Source organism: Sus scrofa, chromosome 4, assembly GCF_000003025.6.
Source record: "Sus scrofa isolate TJ Tabasco breed Duroc chromosome 4, Sscrofa11.1, whole genome shotgun sequence".
NCBI lineage: Eukaryota > Metazoa > Chordata > Mammalia > Artiodactyla > Suidae > Sus > Sus scrofa.
This window is the reverse complement of record NC_010446.5, coordinates 102886375-102899752: the sequence shown is the minus strand read 5'-3', so window position 1 is coordinate 102899752 and position 13378 is coordinate 102886375. Positions and strand designations below refer to the sequence as shown.

General features: G+C 37.0%; 1 protein-coding gene across 1 annotated transcript in view; it reads right to left on the bottom strand.

The window, feature by feature from the left end:
• The window catches only part of GDAP2 (ganglioside induced differentiation associated protein 2), a 75839-nt gene that overhangs the window by 54829 nt on the left and 7632 nt on the right, over positions 1-13378 (bottom strand). The window contains exons 2-3 of the mRNA XM_021090826.1: positions 10347-10598; positions 9303-9442 (exon numbers count right to left, since the gene is read on the bottom strand). Coding sequence (XP_020946485.1) covers positions 9303-9442; positions 10347-10531 — 325 coding nt within the window. The 5' untranslated portion in view covers positions 10532-10598. The remainder of the gene's footprint in view (positions 1-9302; positions 9443-10346; positions 10599-13378) is intronic.

The following is a 13378-nucleotide window of genomic DNA, read 5'->3' as shown; positions in this document are numbered from 1 at the left end:
TGCCACAGCTATGGCTGCAGCACAGGTCGCAGCTGCAGCTCAGGTGCAATTCTGAGCCTGGGAACTTCCATGTGCTGCATGTGGGGCCATTTAAAAAAAAAGAGAGATAAGGCTGAGTTTAAAGTTTGCATAAAAACACTTTAAGTCTAAAACAACCCTTCCCCCCAGCCAGCACGGCGAGGTGATGATTTCTTTACCACCTCAGCAACAGGCAGCTTTAGTGTCAGGAGATGCTGAACTAGAGAGTTTCTGGATTCCAGAACCCCAGGCACAGCTGAAAAGAGCAGATTTAGCTAAAGTGTTATACTCAACAATAATAGCTGTAGATCTCTGCTCCTACTTGGCTTCCAAAACACAGACATCCATGCTTATATCCCAGAAGATTCCTTTGCAGGAAACTAAGAGACTCAAACCAAAGGACCTATTGTGATAAAAGAGGGATGTTTACCCGACAAAACATAAGGGCTTCTGCTCATCTATTTCAAGTTTCACCATGAACTTGACCCCTGCTCCCAGTGGCTTCTCAGTTCCTCCCTCTGGAATACAGCTGACCCTCAAGGATCACCAGGATAGAAGGGAAGCCTCTTAAAAAACAAAACAAAAAAACCTTCCAATACCATAATTATTACTACTCATAAGATACAGTATATTTGAAACAAAACCAGGAATATTCAGAGAATAGGAAAAAGCACTTATCTAATTGTTATAGCCAACTTATCTAAATGTTACAGCCAAGTGAAAAATACGACAGAAATTTAAAAAAATGACAGCAGAAATAAAAAGTTCAATAGACGGGTTAAAGCTAAAGTGGAGGAAATCTTCCAGAAAATAAACAAGATGGAAAATAAGGGGTAACATATATAAAACTTGGAGGATGAACTAGGAGGTACGGCATCCAATAAGGTTTCTCCAAAGAGAGAAGAGAGACTGCAGAAGGAAGGAAATTATTAAAGGATAAAGCAGGAAATTTTTTTTTAACAGAAGGATATGAGTTTCTAGACTCAAAGAGCCCACAGAATAACCAAACCAGATCAAGCCACATCACTGTGAAATTAAAAGAACACCAGAAAGAAAGATGAGATCATAAAGTTTCCAGAAAGGAAACCAGAAACATACAAAGAATCAGGAACAAGAACAGGTTTTCCAAAAGCAATAATGAAAATAGAAAACAATGGAGCAATGCCTTCAAAAATCTGGATAATAATTTATAACCTAGAATTTTATTTCCACCCAAGTAGTCAATTAAATGTCAAGACAGAAGTAAGATCTCAAAGGTTTTATCCCCTTTTGCTTTTCTCAGAAATCTCATGGTAGATTTCCTCACAGAAATGAAGGAGTATACTGAAGAAGAGAAAGGCATGCAATCTAGGAAAGGGGCATGGGATGGGCAGTCCAATCTATTATATAGAAAAACGAATGTGTTAGGAAGATAACTGTGCAGCAGACACAGAGAGCACTCTAGACAGGACAGGATGGAAGGAGAGGGTGTTCCTGGAGGGCCCTTATTAAGAAAAGGACAGAGCTGAGAGATGAAGAGAAGTGTTTGACTTGATTGAGAGGAAGCTTATGAGTACATTTAAAAGTCTGAATTTAAAAGACTGAAGTAATGATAGGGATATAGACAATTAATTAAATAATCTAATCAATTAACAACCTAGAAGAAAAAGCAACTGTTCAAAAAGAATACTAATCTGTTTTCTAATCAGCTGTAACATTTACGTAGTCACAATATTTATGCTGGATATCAATTTAAAAGTCTGACGAATTGGGGAAGCTGCTGAAGGGGGAAGAAAATGTATATGTTTCATGTATTTGAAAAAGAGGGGAGTGGATGAAAGAGAGGTTAATCTTTAGTTTCACAATAAAAGTCAACAGATAATGAAAAAACAAGGGAAAATGCGTAGTTTTAACACACTATTTGTAAATAGAAGATAAATAAGACAAAGGACTTAAAGGTTTGAGTACTGCCTCTGGAGAATGGGACATCAAAGTAAGGAAGGGGAAGGCAGAAGGTCATTGCTTTCCTTCATACATTTTGACTTAAAATCCTTTGACTTTTAAAACTACAAACTTGATCAATGAAAAGATATAAACGCAAAATGATATTCAAAAAAGAGAAAGGAAGAAACAATTTATTTGGCCCCATTTCAAGCCGCTATTAAACCAATTCTTTATTTTGAAGAAAGGTAATTAAAAGAATCAAGCATGTGTCCTGCCCCTCTAACAGAAACTATAATCCAGACCAGTCACATAATGTCAGTTAATGAGGAAAGGCTCTACTTTGCAGGCGAATGCCTGCTAGTAAACATGGATGGGGTGACAGATTTTAGAAAAACATAAATTCATCATCTTAATGAAAGGACTGATTCAGACAGGGACTATAAACTGTTGCTAAAACCATTACGTGGATGGACGATAAGGAACTGGACATTCACAGAGCCTAAGTAATACCATATCGATTACTTCTCAGGCACAAAGGATAAAACATTACTGTACAAATGGAAGGATCATGCTGTCTGTCATCACTCAGTCTGGAGAGCCTCTTCGTAATGGTCCACTAAGGAGCCAATCAGATTTTATGCACCTTCTGAGGTGATACAACATTAAGTATACAACACTGATGAAATCTTTTAGCCAGTCTTGATTCCATTAGCTATAACTCCCAGTTGATTGGAAATAAGGATAAAGGATAGTGAATCAGATAAATCCAGAAGGTGGGACATGTTGCAAAACATCTTGGATTAATTCCCTCAACAAGTGAGTATCATTAACAGGGGGGGCTGCTGGGTTTAAAGAAAAATTAAGGGATATAACAATCAGACGTGATGCATGGTCCTGGATTGGATATTGGTTCGGGTAAACTAGCAGCAAAAGGCATTTTTGGATCTAGTGGAAATTTTAAATGTGGCTTGGGTGTTAAATGAGGTAATTTTTGAAACCAAAAGATGGAATTCATTTCCTGAAAAAAGCAGATTGTAGAACAGTATATACAAATTTTCTTATTTTGAGGACAGTATAATTATTTTATTTTGGTAACAAAATATTTAAGAACGTGTGCATACTTACATCCACATACATAAAGACCCAGAAGCATAAGCACTAAAGTGTTAGTAGTGGTGATCGTTGTGGTGGAAACATTAAGTTTTTACTTATTTTAAGCTTGTGTATATACAATGTTCTATAATTCACGTATACTGCTTCTATAGCTAGAAAATAATAAATGAAATGATTTAGACACATTACTTTGACTTAAAAAAAAAAAAAAAAAAAAAAAACAACTAGAAGGACTTCCCCTTCTGGCTCGGCGAAAAAGAATCTGACTAGTATGCATGAGGATTCGGGTTGGATCCCTGGCCTGCTCAGTGGGTTAAGACTCCAGCATTGCTGTGAGCTGTGGTGTAGGTCGCAGATGTGGCTCAGATCTGGTGTTGCCGTGGCTGTGGCATAGCCCAGCAGCTACAGCTCCGATTCAACCCCTAGCCTGGGAACTTCCATATGAAAAAAACAAAACAAAACAAAACAAAAAAAACCAAAAAAAACCCAGCAAGCAAGCAAACATGCATTTGGCAGTCAGTGTGCTGAATCAGTACTAAAGATCTCTCTGGACAGAGGTCAGAAGCAAATTCACTAAGTTCACCCAGCCATAGCTCTGTCAACCATGCCTTGCAGCCCTTTGTTAAGGAGCACTGCTGGGATGATAAACTGAGTACTTGGATATTATAAATTAGTTAGGACTTTTCCACTTCCCTTGTTTCTCTCTAAATTCTAACATCCACAGCAGAAAACACAAAAACTGTTTTAATACTTAAAGCAAAAAGAGTGCTATTTGCAAAAGAACAGAGCAAGCAAAAACTGTAGTGTTATGTACTTCCGTCCTATTAAACCTGCACAAGCAACACAGAACACTGAAGCAGCAAAACTGCACAGTGATCCTGATTGGAGAAGAAAATATTCTCCTTCTCACTTTGCACATGGAGATACCTAAGCTTATTTCTTAAGATAAATATATGTATTCCTGCCTAGAATCAAGGAGACAGGTCAATTATCAATGCTATGCTGATTCTAAAGCTGAACATGATCTGTCAATCTAGCCACATATCTTTTCCCAAACTAAAAACAAACTCTACACAGCTTAGTTTCATAAAATTGTTAAATTCAAAGAATGAATGTAAAACTGATACATATAATGATATACATATATATTGGGGGAGGGGGAAGATTTAGGTACAATAAGATTTAGGTACATTCCATTTTTTGGAAGGTCTCCTCCTTAAAAAGTTTCTTTAACCTAACTGAAATGAATTTTATGTATCTTCTCTTAAAGAATTCTAGGAACACGACAAAATTACCTCTTGCCCTCAAAATGACCTTTTTCCAACAATCTGAGAAAAACTATTGTTTCCCTCAAATCTTCTCTTCTCTGTGTTGATCTTAGCTCTTTAAACTATTCCTTCAAATAATACGGTTTCCACAATGTCTATCATGCTAGTCATTTTCTTTTAGGTATATCCCACTTCACTCTTAAAAAGCAGTAGGAGGAATTCCCACAGTGGTGCAGTGGAATCTGTGGCATCTCTGCAGCGCCAGGATGCAGGTTCGATCCCAGCCTGGCACAGTGGGTTAAAGGATCTGGTGTTGCCACAGCTGAGGCATAGGTTGCTACTGTGGCTCAGATCTGATCCCTGGCCCAGGAACTCCGTATGCCAAGGGCCAACCAAAAGAAAAAAAAAAAAAAAGTAAAAATAAGACGAACACTATGCAGCATGGGAGCATGGGGTCCTAAGAAGACAGAATAAAGAAAAGCCTTTCTTGAGTTTGACGCTGTGCTACTTTTTTTTCCTCCTCAGCTTTACTGAGGCACAAGTAACACATAACATTGTATAAGTTTAAGGTGTACAACATGGTGATTGGATTATGTATGCATTGTGAAATGATTACCACCATAAGGTTACCACAATAGTTAAGATTACCACAATATTAATGTATCTGTCACCTCAAATAACTACTTTTCTTTATAGTGAGAACATTTGAGATCTACTCTCTTAATAACTTTTACGTATATAATACAGTATTATGATTATTATTTTTTAGAGCTGAACCTGCAGCGTATGGAAGTTCTCAAGCTAGGGGCAAAATTGGAGCTGCAGCTGCTGGCCTACACCACAGCTCATGGCAACACTGGGTCCTTAACCCACTGAGCCCACTGAGCGAGGCCAGGGATTGAATCCTTATCCTCATAGACACAGCTGGGTTCACTAGCGCTGGCATTGATGGGAACTCCTATGATACAGTATTATTAATTATAGTCACCATGCTACCCTTTACATCTTCAGTATTCATGGTATAGCTTGAAGTCTATTCCTTTGACCAACATCTCAGTTCCCTCATCCCCTGTCTACCATCATTCTACTCTGTTTCTATGTCTTCAGCTTTTTTCAGATTCCACATATAGGTGAGATCATGCAACATTTGTCTTTGACTTACTTCACTTAGCATAATACAATCAAGGTCCATGCACGCTGTTGCAAGTGGCAGGATTTCCTTTTGAAATGGATGAATAAGATTCCATTGTGTGAATATATAATATATGCACACATATTTTATACACATATATACCACAACCAACACCACCACGTGTTCTTTAGTCATTCACCTATCAATGGACACTTAGGTTGTTTCCATGTCTTGCCTATTGTGAATAAAGCTGCAATGAACACTGGGGTGCAGATACCTCTTTGAAATAAATGATTCATTTCCTTTGGATATATAAGGATTCATACAGTAGTTCCACTTAAAAAACTTGCTCCATACTGTTTTCCCAATTTACGCTCTCAGTATGAATGCACAAGGGTTCTCTTTTCTCCACATCCTTAACAGCATGTTATTTTTTTCGTTTTTAGTAATAGCTATGCTAATAGGTGTGAGGTGATATTTCACTGTGGTTTTTATTTGCATTTTCCTGATGATTAGTGTTGAGCATCTTTTTATGAACCTGCTGTCCATCTGCATCTCTTATCTGGGAAAATAAATTTATTTGGGTCCTCTGCCCATTTTTTCATTAGATTATTAGTCATTCTATGAGTTCCATTATATATTTCAGATATTAATCCCTTGTCTGACATATTTTCAAATATACAGTTGGTAAATATTTTCTCTTATTCTGTAGGTTGCCTCTACTTTGTGGTTTCTTTTGCTGTACAGAAGCTTTTTAGTTTGATGCAGTCCCACCAGTTCATCTTTGCTTTTGTTATTTGTGCTTTTCATGCCAAATCCAAAAACTAATTCCCAAGATCAATTTCAAGGAGCTTTTCCCCTGTGTTTTCCTTCAGGAGTTTTACAGTTTTAGGTCTTATGTTTAAATATTCAACCCATTTCAAGTTAATTTTTGTAAGTGGTGTAAGACAGGGGGCTTCCATACCCCCCACCATCCCCCTCAAAAAAAAAAAAAAAAAAAAAAAAGAAGATTAGGGGCCAATTTCATTTTTTTGCACATGATTATTCAGTTTTCCCAACATGTTTGCTGAAGAGATTATCCTTTCCCCACTGAGCATTCTTGGCTCCCTTGTCAATCAGCTGACCATTTATGTGCAGGGATTTATTTCTGGGCCCTGGAGTCTGTTCCATTTGTCTATATATCTCTTTTTACACCAGTACCACACTGTTTTGACTATAGCTTTGTAGCATGGTTCAAAATCAGGAAGTGCACTGCCTATCATTTTGTTCTTTCTCAAAATTGCTTTGGCTATTTGGGGTCTTTTGTAGTGCCTTGCAAAGTTTAGGATTATTTTGTCTATTTCTGTTAAAAATACCATTGGAATGTTGATAAGGATTACAGTGAATCTCTAGATGACTTTGAGTAGTATAGATATTTTAATAATATTAATTATTTCAATCAATGAACAGAGAATATCTTTCCATTTATTTATGTCTTATGTCTTCTTCAATTTCTTTCATCAGTGGCATTTATGATACAAATTTCCCTTACGACTGGGGTTTGTGGTTCTTTTTCTTTGTTTTACATTCCATAGGTTTTTGCATGTCATATTTTCCTTCTCATTTGTCTGAAGATAATTTCTGATTTCCCTTTCGATTTCTTCTTTGACTCAATGGTTGTTCAGAAGCATGTGGTTTAATTTCCACATATTTGTGATCTTTTCATTTTCTTTTGGTTATTGATTTCTAGTTTCACACCATTGTGGTCATAAAAGATTCCTGATGTGATTTCAATCTTCTTAAATTTGATAAGACTTACTAGGTGGATTAATATATGATTTATCTTGAAGAATGTTCCATGTATGCTTGAGAAGAACATGGGGAATAAAGAAGAGGGAAGTGCTAATCCTAAAGTGTTTTGCTTCTAAGATGCAATGAATGATGATGTCACTTTACTGAGATAGCAAATATTTTCTTATGTAAGAAGAGTTGTTAAACTGGGCTTCCTCAGTTCAGATACTTAAAAATCTTTAGTCTATCATTCAATGTCTTCTGTTACTTCTCCCAGCTTTTTATCATCTCCCCACTTTTATTTTGGCTTTGCTCACAGCATGTGAGCCAGGGATGGAGCCCACAGAGTGACCCGAGCTGCTGCAGTGACAATGGCCAATCCTTAACCTGCTGCACCAAAAGAGAGTACCTTATCATCTACAAATCTGTTAAGTCATATTTTATAATCATTTACTAAGACGTTATTAAAAATGTAAAAAGAGGACAGAACTAAGTACTTAGCCCTTCAGTGCATCATTAATAATCTCTCTTGGTTGGCACTGATTCCTTAAGCAATACAACTGAGATGTGCAGCCAGCCCACAGAACACTTAGGATGTGCCTAGCACTTAAGGTCCGTTACTTAATTTAGTCTTCATGGTATTAATTTTTTCCATCCTCAAACACTCACTGAGCTCTTGCTATGTGCCAGGAACTGAGGTGGTGACTATTATGACCATCCCCATTGTAGAGATAAGGAAACGCAGACTCAAGGTAAAGTAATGGGTCTGAAGTCACACAGTTGCTAAAGGACACAGTTATAATACGAACCCCATCTTGGAGACTCTCCAAACATATGCTGTTAAAAATTGAGTTTTTATTTTGTATACCTAAATTTTATTATTTTCTTTTATTAATAATTTTCTTTTTGGCACGTGGAAGTTCCGAGGTCAGGGATCAAACTCATGCCACAGAAGTGACAACACCAGGTCCTGAACCTTTTAAATCACAGAGGAACTCCTTATTTTCTTGTTTTAATCCATAAGTCTAGCTCTAAGGTTGAGAATACACACACACAAAGGCCATCTGGAGTTTTTTCAGTTTCTCTGTTACTTCTATCAAAAAGCCTCTCAGTTTTAATTTTTTAGTTAAATTGGGGGCTTTTTCCCACTTCTGCCCTCACAGTCAAAGTTCAGTTTCTTGATCAGATTCTTTTTTGATCTCAGTTCTCTATTACTTCTTTCATGATCAGCATTATTAGTATTCCTGTTCAAATTCTAATATTCATATTAGGCTATAAAACTGTCATTGTTCAATGGTAGAGGTCTAAGACAATAAGATTGTATATAGGTAAGAGCAGCTGTTCACATTTTTAGAAAAATTGGTGTATTTCATAAATACTTTTTTATAAAACCAGATGACTGAATTCTACAATATTCCCTTTTCACTCAAGTAACAATAATAAAAAGTTGCCAAGTTGGTAACTTAAGAAAATAAATGCAAGTAAGTTAAAAAAGATTCTGAATAAACAGGACTCCTCCTGTCTCCAATTCCTAAGAAATACTCCCAGAAGAAGAATGTTCTGGTGGGATTAAAAAAAAAAAAAAAAAGAAGAAGAAGCAACAAGTACACAATTACCCAGAATGCATTTGATCTTACAATGCACTTTGGTTTTATCAATAAATCGATTTCATTTCAGAAGTGCAAAATTCTATGTCCAGGAGGTACATTTAAAAAAATTCTCTATCAATATCAAAATACAATAAAAATGTTCAGCTTTTAGACAAAGAATCGTTATTTTATAAGGCTTATCAGTGCAAGACGATATACAGCCAAGAAAATGCTACTGAAGAAAGATCTAACTGGCCACTATGATTGTCGCTTTAAAATTTAGGAACGTGACAGAAGAGTTTTCCTGAGTAAAGTCTCAGCATTCAGCTTCTAACACATTGTGGGTTTTTCAAAGGCTGTTTCATTCTATTTTAACAACAACAAAAGAGCTACAGCTACCTAGTTTTTCACTTAAGTGCAAAATATACTTCTTCAAATATCAAAATGAGTGCTTCCTAAGCAATAACATATTTAAGAAAATTCACTCACCTTTAAGTTTCTGGAGGTCCTCCTTCAAATCAGGCCCTGCAAGCATGAAGATACTTTCTGACACAGGATTCTTATCTGTAAGACTTTCATTGCTAGTATTCACAATAGCTGTACAGTTCAGCAGTGCAACATCTCCTTTCCTGAGGAAATAATAAATAAATAAGAGCAAGCAGGGGGAAGAGGAAGGAGATAAGAAAGCTAGTTTCTAATTCGTTCAAACACTCTCTCTTCACTCCCTTCATAATATTGGTTTTATTAGCTCACAAGCTTAATAGTAAAAAGCTGTTTCTGATTTATAAAGACTGACACAGTATATCAGATCTTGAATGCAAGTACTACAACCCTGAAACTCACAAAAACCATCATGTCATCCCGTTGCTTCTTTCATAAGAGATGGATGTGAGATGGGGAGTGACAGCTCATGGGTATAGGGCTTTGGATTCATGAAAATGTTCTAAAATTGACAGTGGTGATGGTTATACAACTTTGTGATTATACTGAAAACCACTGACATGTACAATTTAAATTGGTAAATTATATGGTATATGAATTACATCTCAATAAAGCTTTTTTAAAAAAAGAAATGTACTACTACTTATACATGAAACAACACGGATGAACTTTCAAATAATTATGCTGAATGAAAGAGGCCAGACTGAAAAAAGAGTACACGACTCCATTTATATAAAACTCTAGAACATACAAATGATCTACAGTGACAGAAAGATCAATGGTTGGTTGCTTCAAAATGTGGAGGCAAGAAGGGGCAGGAGAGAAGGATTACAAAAGGACACACACACAAAACTTTGGGGGTGATAAATATATTCACTATGTTGATCGTGGTGATGGTGCATGGGTGTATGCATGTCAAAATTTACCAAATTGTACACTTTAAATATGTGCAGTTTATTGTATGTCAATTATGCCTCAATAAAGCCATAGATGTGTATACAAAGTAATATTTAAATAATGTAAGGATTTACCCAAAAAAAAGTTTTGAAGAAATTATGAGAAAGTATTATCATATCATGATGTGATTTAAACAAGGAATTACCAAAGAACACTTTTCCATTGATATCCTTATTATAAAGAAAAGGTGATCTAATAGTCTCTTCATGATACGTGTCAGCTGCTGTATTGGAAGCATTTAACTGATCGTCACATGAGCTGCCCCAGCTTGGCAGTGTATCCACATCCACAAACTGAGAAGGTGCACCCAAGGGATCCATGGACTGGGAACTTCAGGTTTTCTCTTCCCAAATTCCTCAGCAATTCAATTTTCACTCAAGATTTGAACTTAAGAGAACAGAAACAGTCATTTTAATAGAGAAGCACAGACACTACTTGAGAGCAAAAAAAACAAAACCATACTGTGAAATGCTCTAAGAGTACATTGTATGATTATAGCCACTTAAATAGTCCAGAAGAAAAGTCAAATGTACGACAATGAATTATTACAGCTTTTTTAAATCAGGAAGAAAGAGGAATTATTTAAGCACAAATTATTTTCAAAGAATTACTGCCATTTAAATAATCACATGGCCCACCAGTTCCACTTTCCAGAAACACAGGACTATTTAACATTCATTGAGAGTCTGCTATTGGTGGGTTGGGGGGAGTGTTAGGTGCTGCAAGAAATACAAAGATAAATAATATGCACAATTTAAAGAGTTCAGTCTGATGATAATATGGAGGATGAGAAGCAGGGAGGTTATGGGTTCCCACCATGGCGCAGTGGAAATGAATCTGATTAGTAGCCGGAGGATGCGGGTTTGATCCCTGGCCTTGCTCAGTGGGTCAGGATCTGGCGTTGCCCTGAGCTGTAGTATAGGTCGAAGACCGGGATCAGATCCCGAGTTTCTGTGGCTGTGGCGTAGGCCAGCAGCTGTAGCTCCGATTCAACCTCTAGACTGGGAACTTCCACATGCTGCAGGTGCGGCTCTAAAAACCAAAAGAAAAAAAAAAAGTTAGCAGTAGCAGGGAGGTTACTGCAATTAGGCAGTAAGAAATAAAAAAGGTTTGAACTACGTAGAGAAAGAGATGGAGAAGAAGGTGTGGATTGGAGAGGCAATACATGAAGGAAGAATGAAGAGCATTTGCCAATTTATAGGATATAGTGCATGAGACACAGATGTGGTGGGAGGCTGGCTGTACAACAATGTAGAAATCAGAGGAGAGGGTTGATAGGAAGACACAGAGTGTCAAGTACTACAGTGAGCTCATGGGAAATTTAACATGAGAAAAGGATACTTCATTTGCCAATAAGTCAGAGCGCTGTTTCAGTAAGATGGTAGACTCATTCATTCAATAAATCTTTGCAAGCATTTGTTATATGTCAGGTATTGTTTTAGTCACTGGGGATACACGGTGAGTAAGACAGAGCAAGGTCCTGCCTTTAGAGAGGTCATGCTTCCTTGAAAGGAGATGAGAAACAATGGACAAGCAAGCAGATATCTAACAATGACTGGAGCCAGTGAGTATCATGAAAAAAAGGTGCTATCTGAGTAAAGTGCTAAAGAAAGTGAGAGAGCAAGCCACGTGAAGCTCTGGAAAAGCAGTTGAGGAAATAGCAATTGCAAAGGCTAAAAGGCCAGGGAGGAACTTGGTTTTTTTCTAAGAAGAGTCTGGAGGTTGGTTTGGCTGGAGTAGAATGAGCTAGGTACTGAGGAGTAGGGAATGAGGTAGTTGAGACAGGAAAGGCCAGAAGATCCAGTTTTTAAGCCATGATAAGAGGTTTCTATCTTAATGTAAATAAGAAGCTATTTGAGGATCTTGATAGACACAATGACTTCATATAAATAATGCTTGAAAAGATTAGCTACAGTGAAGCTGAGTCAGGGCAAGAGTAAAAGCAGAGGCCAGTAGAAATCAATTGTAGTAATCTAGGTGAGTTGGTGATGGTAAGAAATGGTTAGAATCGGAATGACTTTTGAAGGTAGGGTTTCTAAATGAATACAAGTGAGGAAAAAGAACAGAATCAAAGATATCTGCTAGATTTCCTACTTGAGCAACTGAATAGATGGTAATCCTATTTATAGAGAAGACTGGGAGTAGGTTGTGAGGCAGAGTAATAATCAAGGTTTTTTTTTTTTATGTATTTGCATGTGCTAGATTTGGAGTGCCCATTATATGCCAAAGTATTTACACCAAAGATGCAGCTGGTTATGAGAGGCTAGGGTCAAGCTAAAGATAGGAATTTAGAAGTCTCAGCATATGGATGGTATTTTAAGCAATGGAAACTAGACAAGATCACCAAGACAGATAATGCAGAGAAGAGATCCAGAGATCCAGAGTTAGAAGGCAAAATTTAGAGGCTGGAAAGAGGAAAAGTAAAAAAAAATGAGATATAAAAGGAGTCATAAGGATGGAAGGAAGAGCAGGAAAGTATGGCAGCCTCAAAGCCAAGTAAGGAAAGTAATTTTAGACAGAATGCTCAAGAAGGATCATCTATAGTTGAATGCTACTGAAAACTTGAGCAGTAGGACTAAGAATTGATTAGTGGGTTTAGTAAGCTGGAGATCGCTGGTAACATTGAACATACATGAGCAGAGACGATCAGGGAATGACAGCTGGGGTGTGAACTTCTTGAGAAGTTTTTCTGTAGGATCCTACTGCTTGTTGTTAAGAGTTGAGGAGAACAAGTATGCCCTTCTATGCCTAATTTCTTGGTGTTTCTTGCTAAAAGATATAGGATACTAATTGGAATGATTAGTATATATATAATTGATTCTAAGTCCTGTACCAACATCCTGAGGTAGGAAATGTGTTCATTTATATAACAATTTCAGAGAGGCCTTGTAGACTGTACCATGAAATAATTGTATCAAAGGATTATTTTTATTTGTTACTAAGTACTCCTTTGATATTACTATGAGATAAAGAAACCAATTTTATCTAGAAGTTGGTGTTTAGTCCAAGTCTTTGAAACCAGAGGCAACCACAAGTTCTGTTGATCTGTTCACAGGTATGTGGATTGGAACTGGACAAGCCGAATAGAGGACAAGAGGAGGCCACACACTGTCTATGACTGAACTGCCTTGAGATTCAACGCCATGACACCCTGCAGAATTCATAAT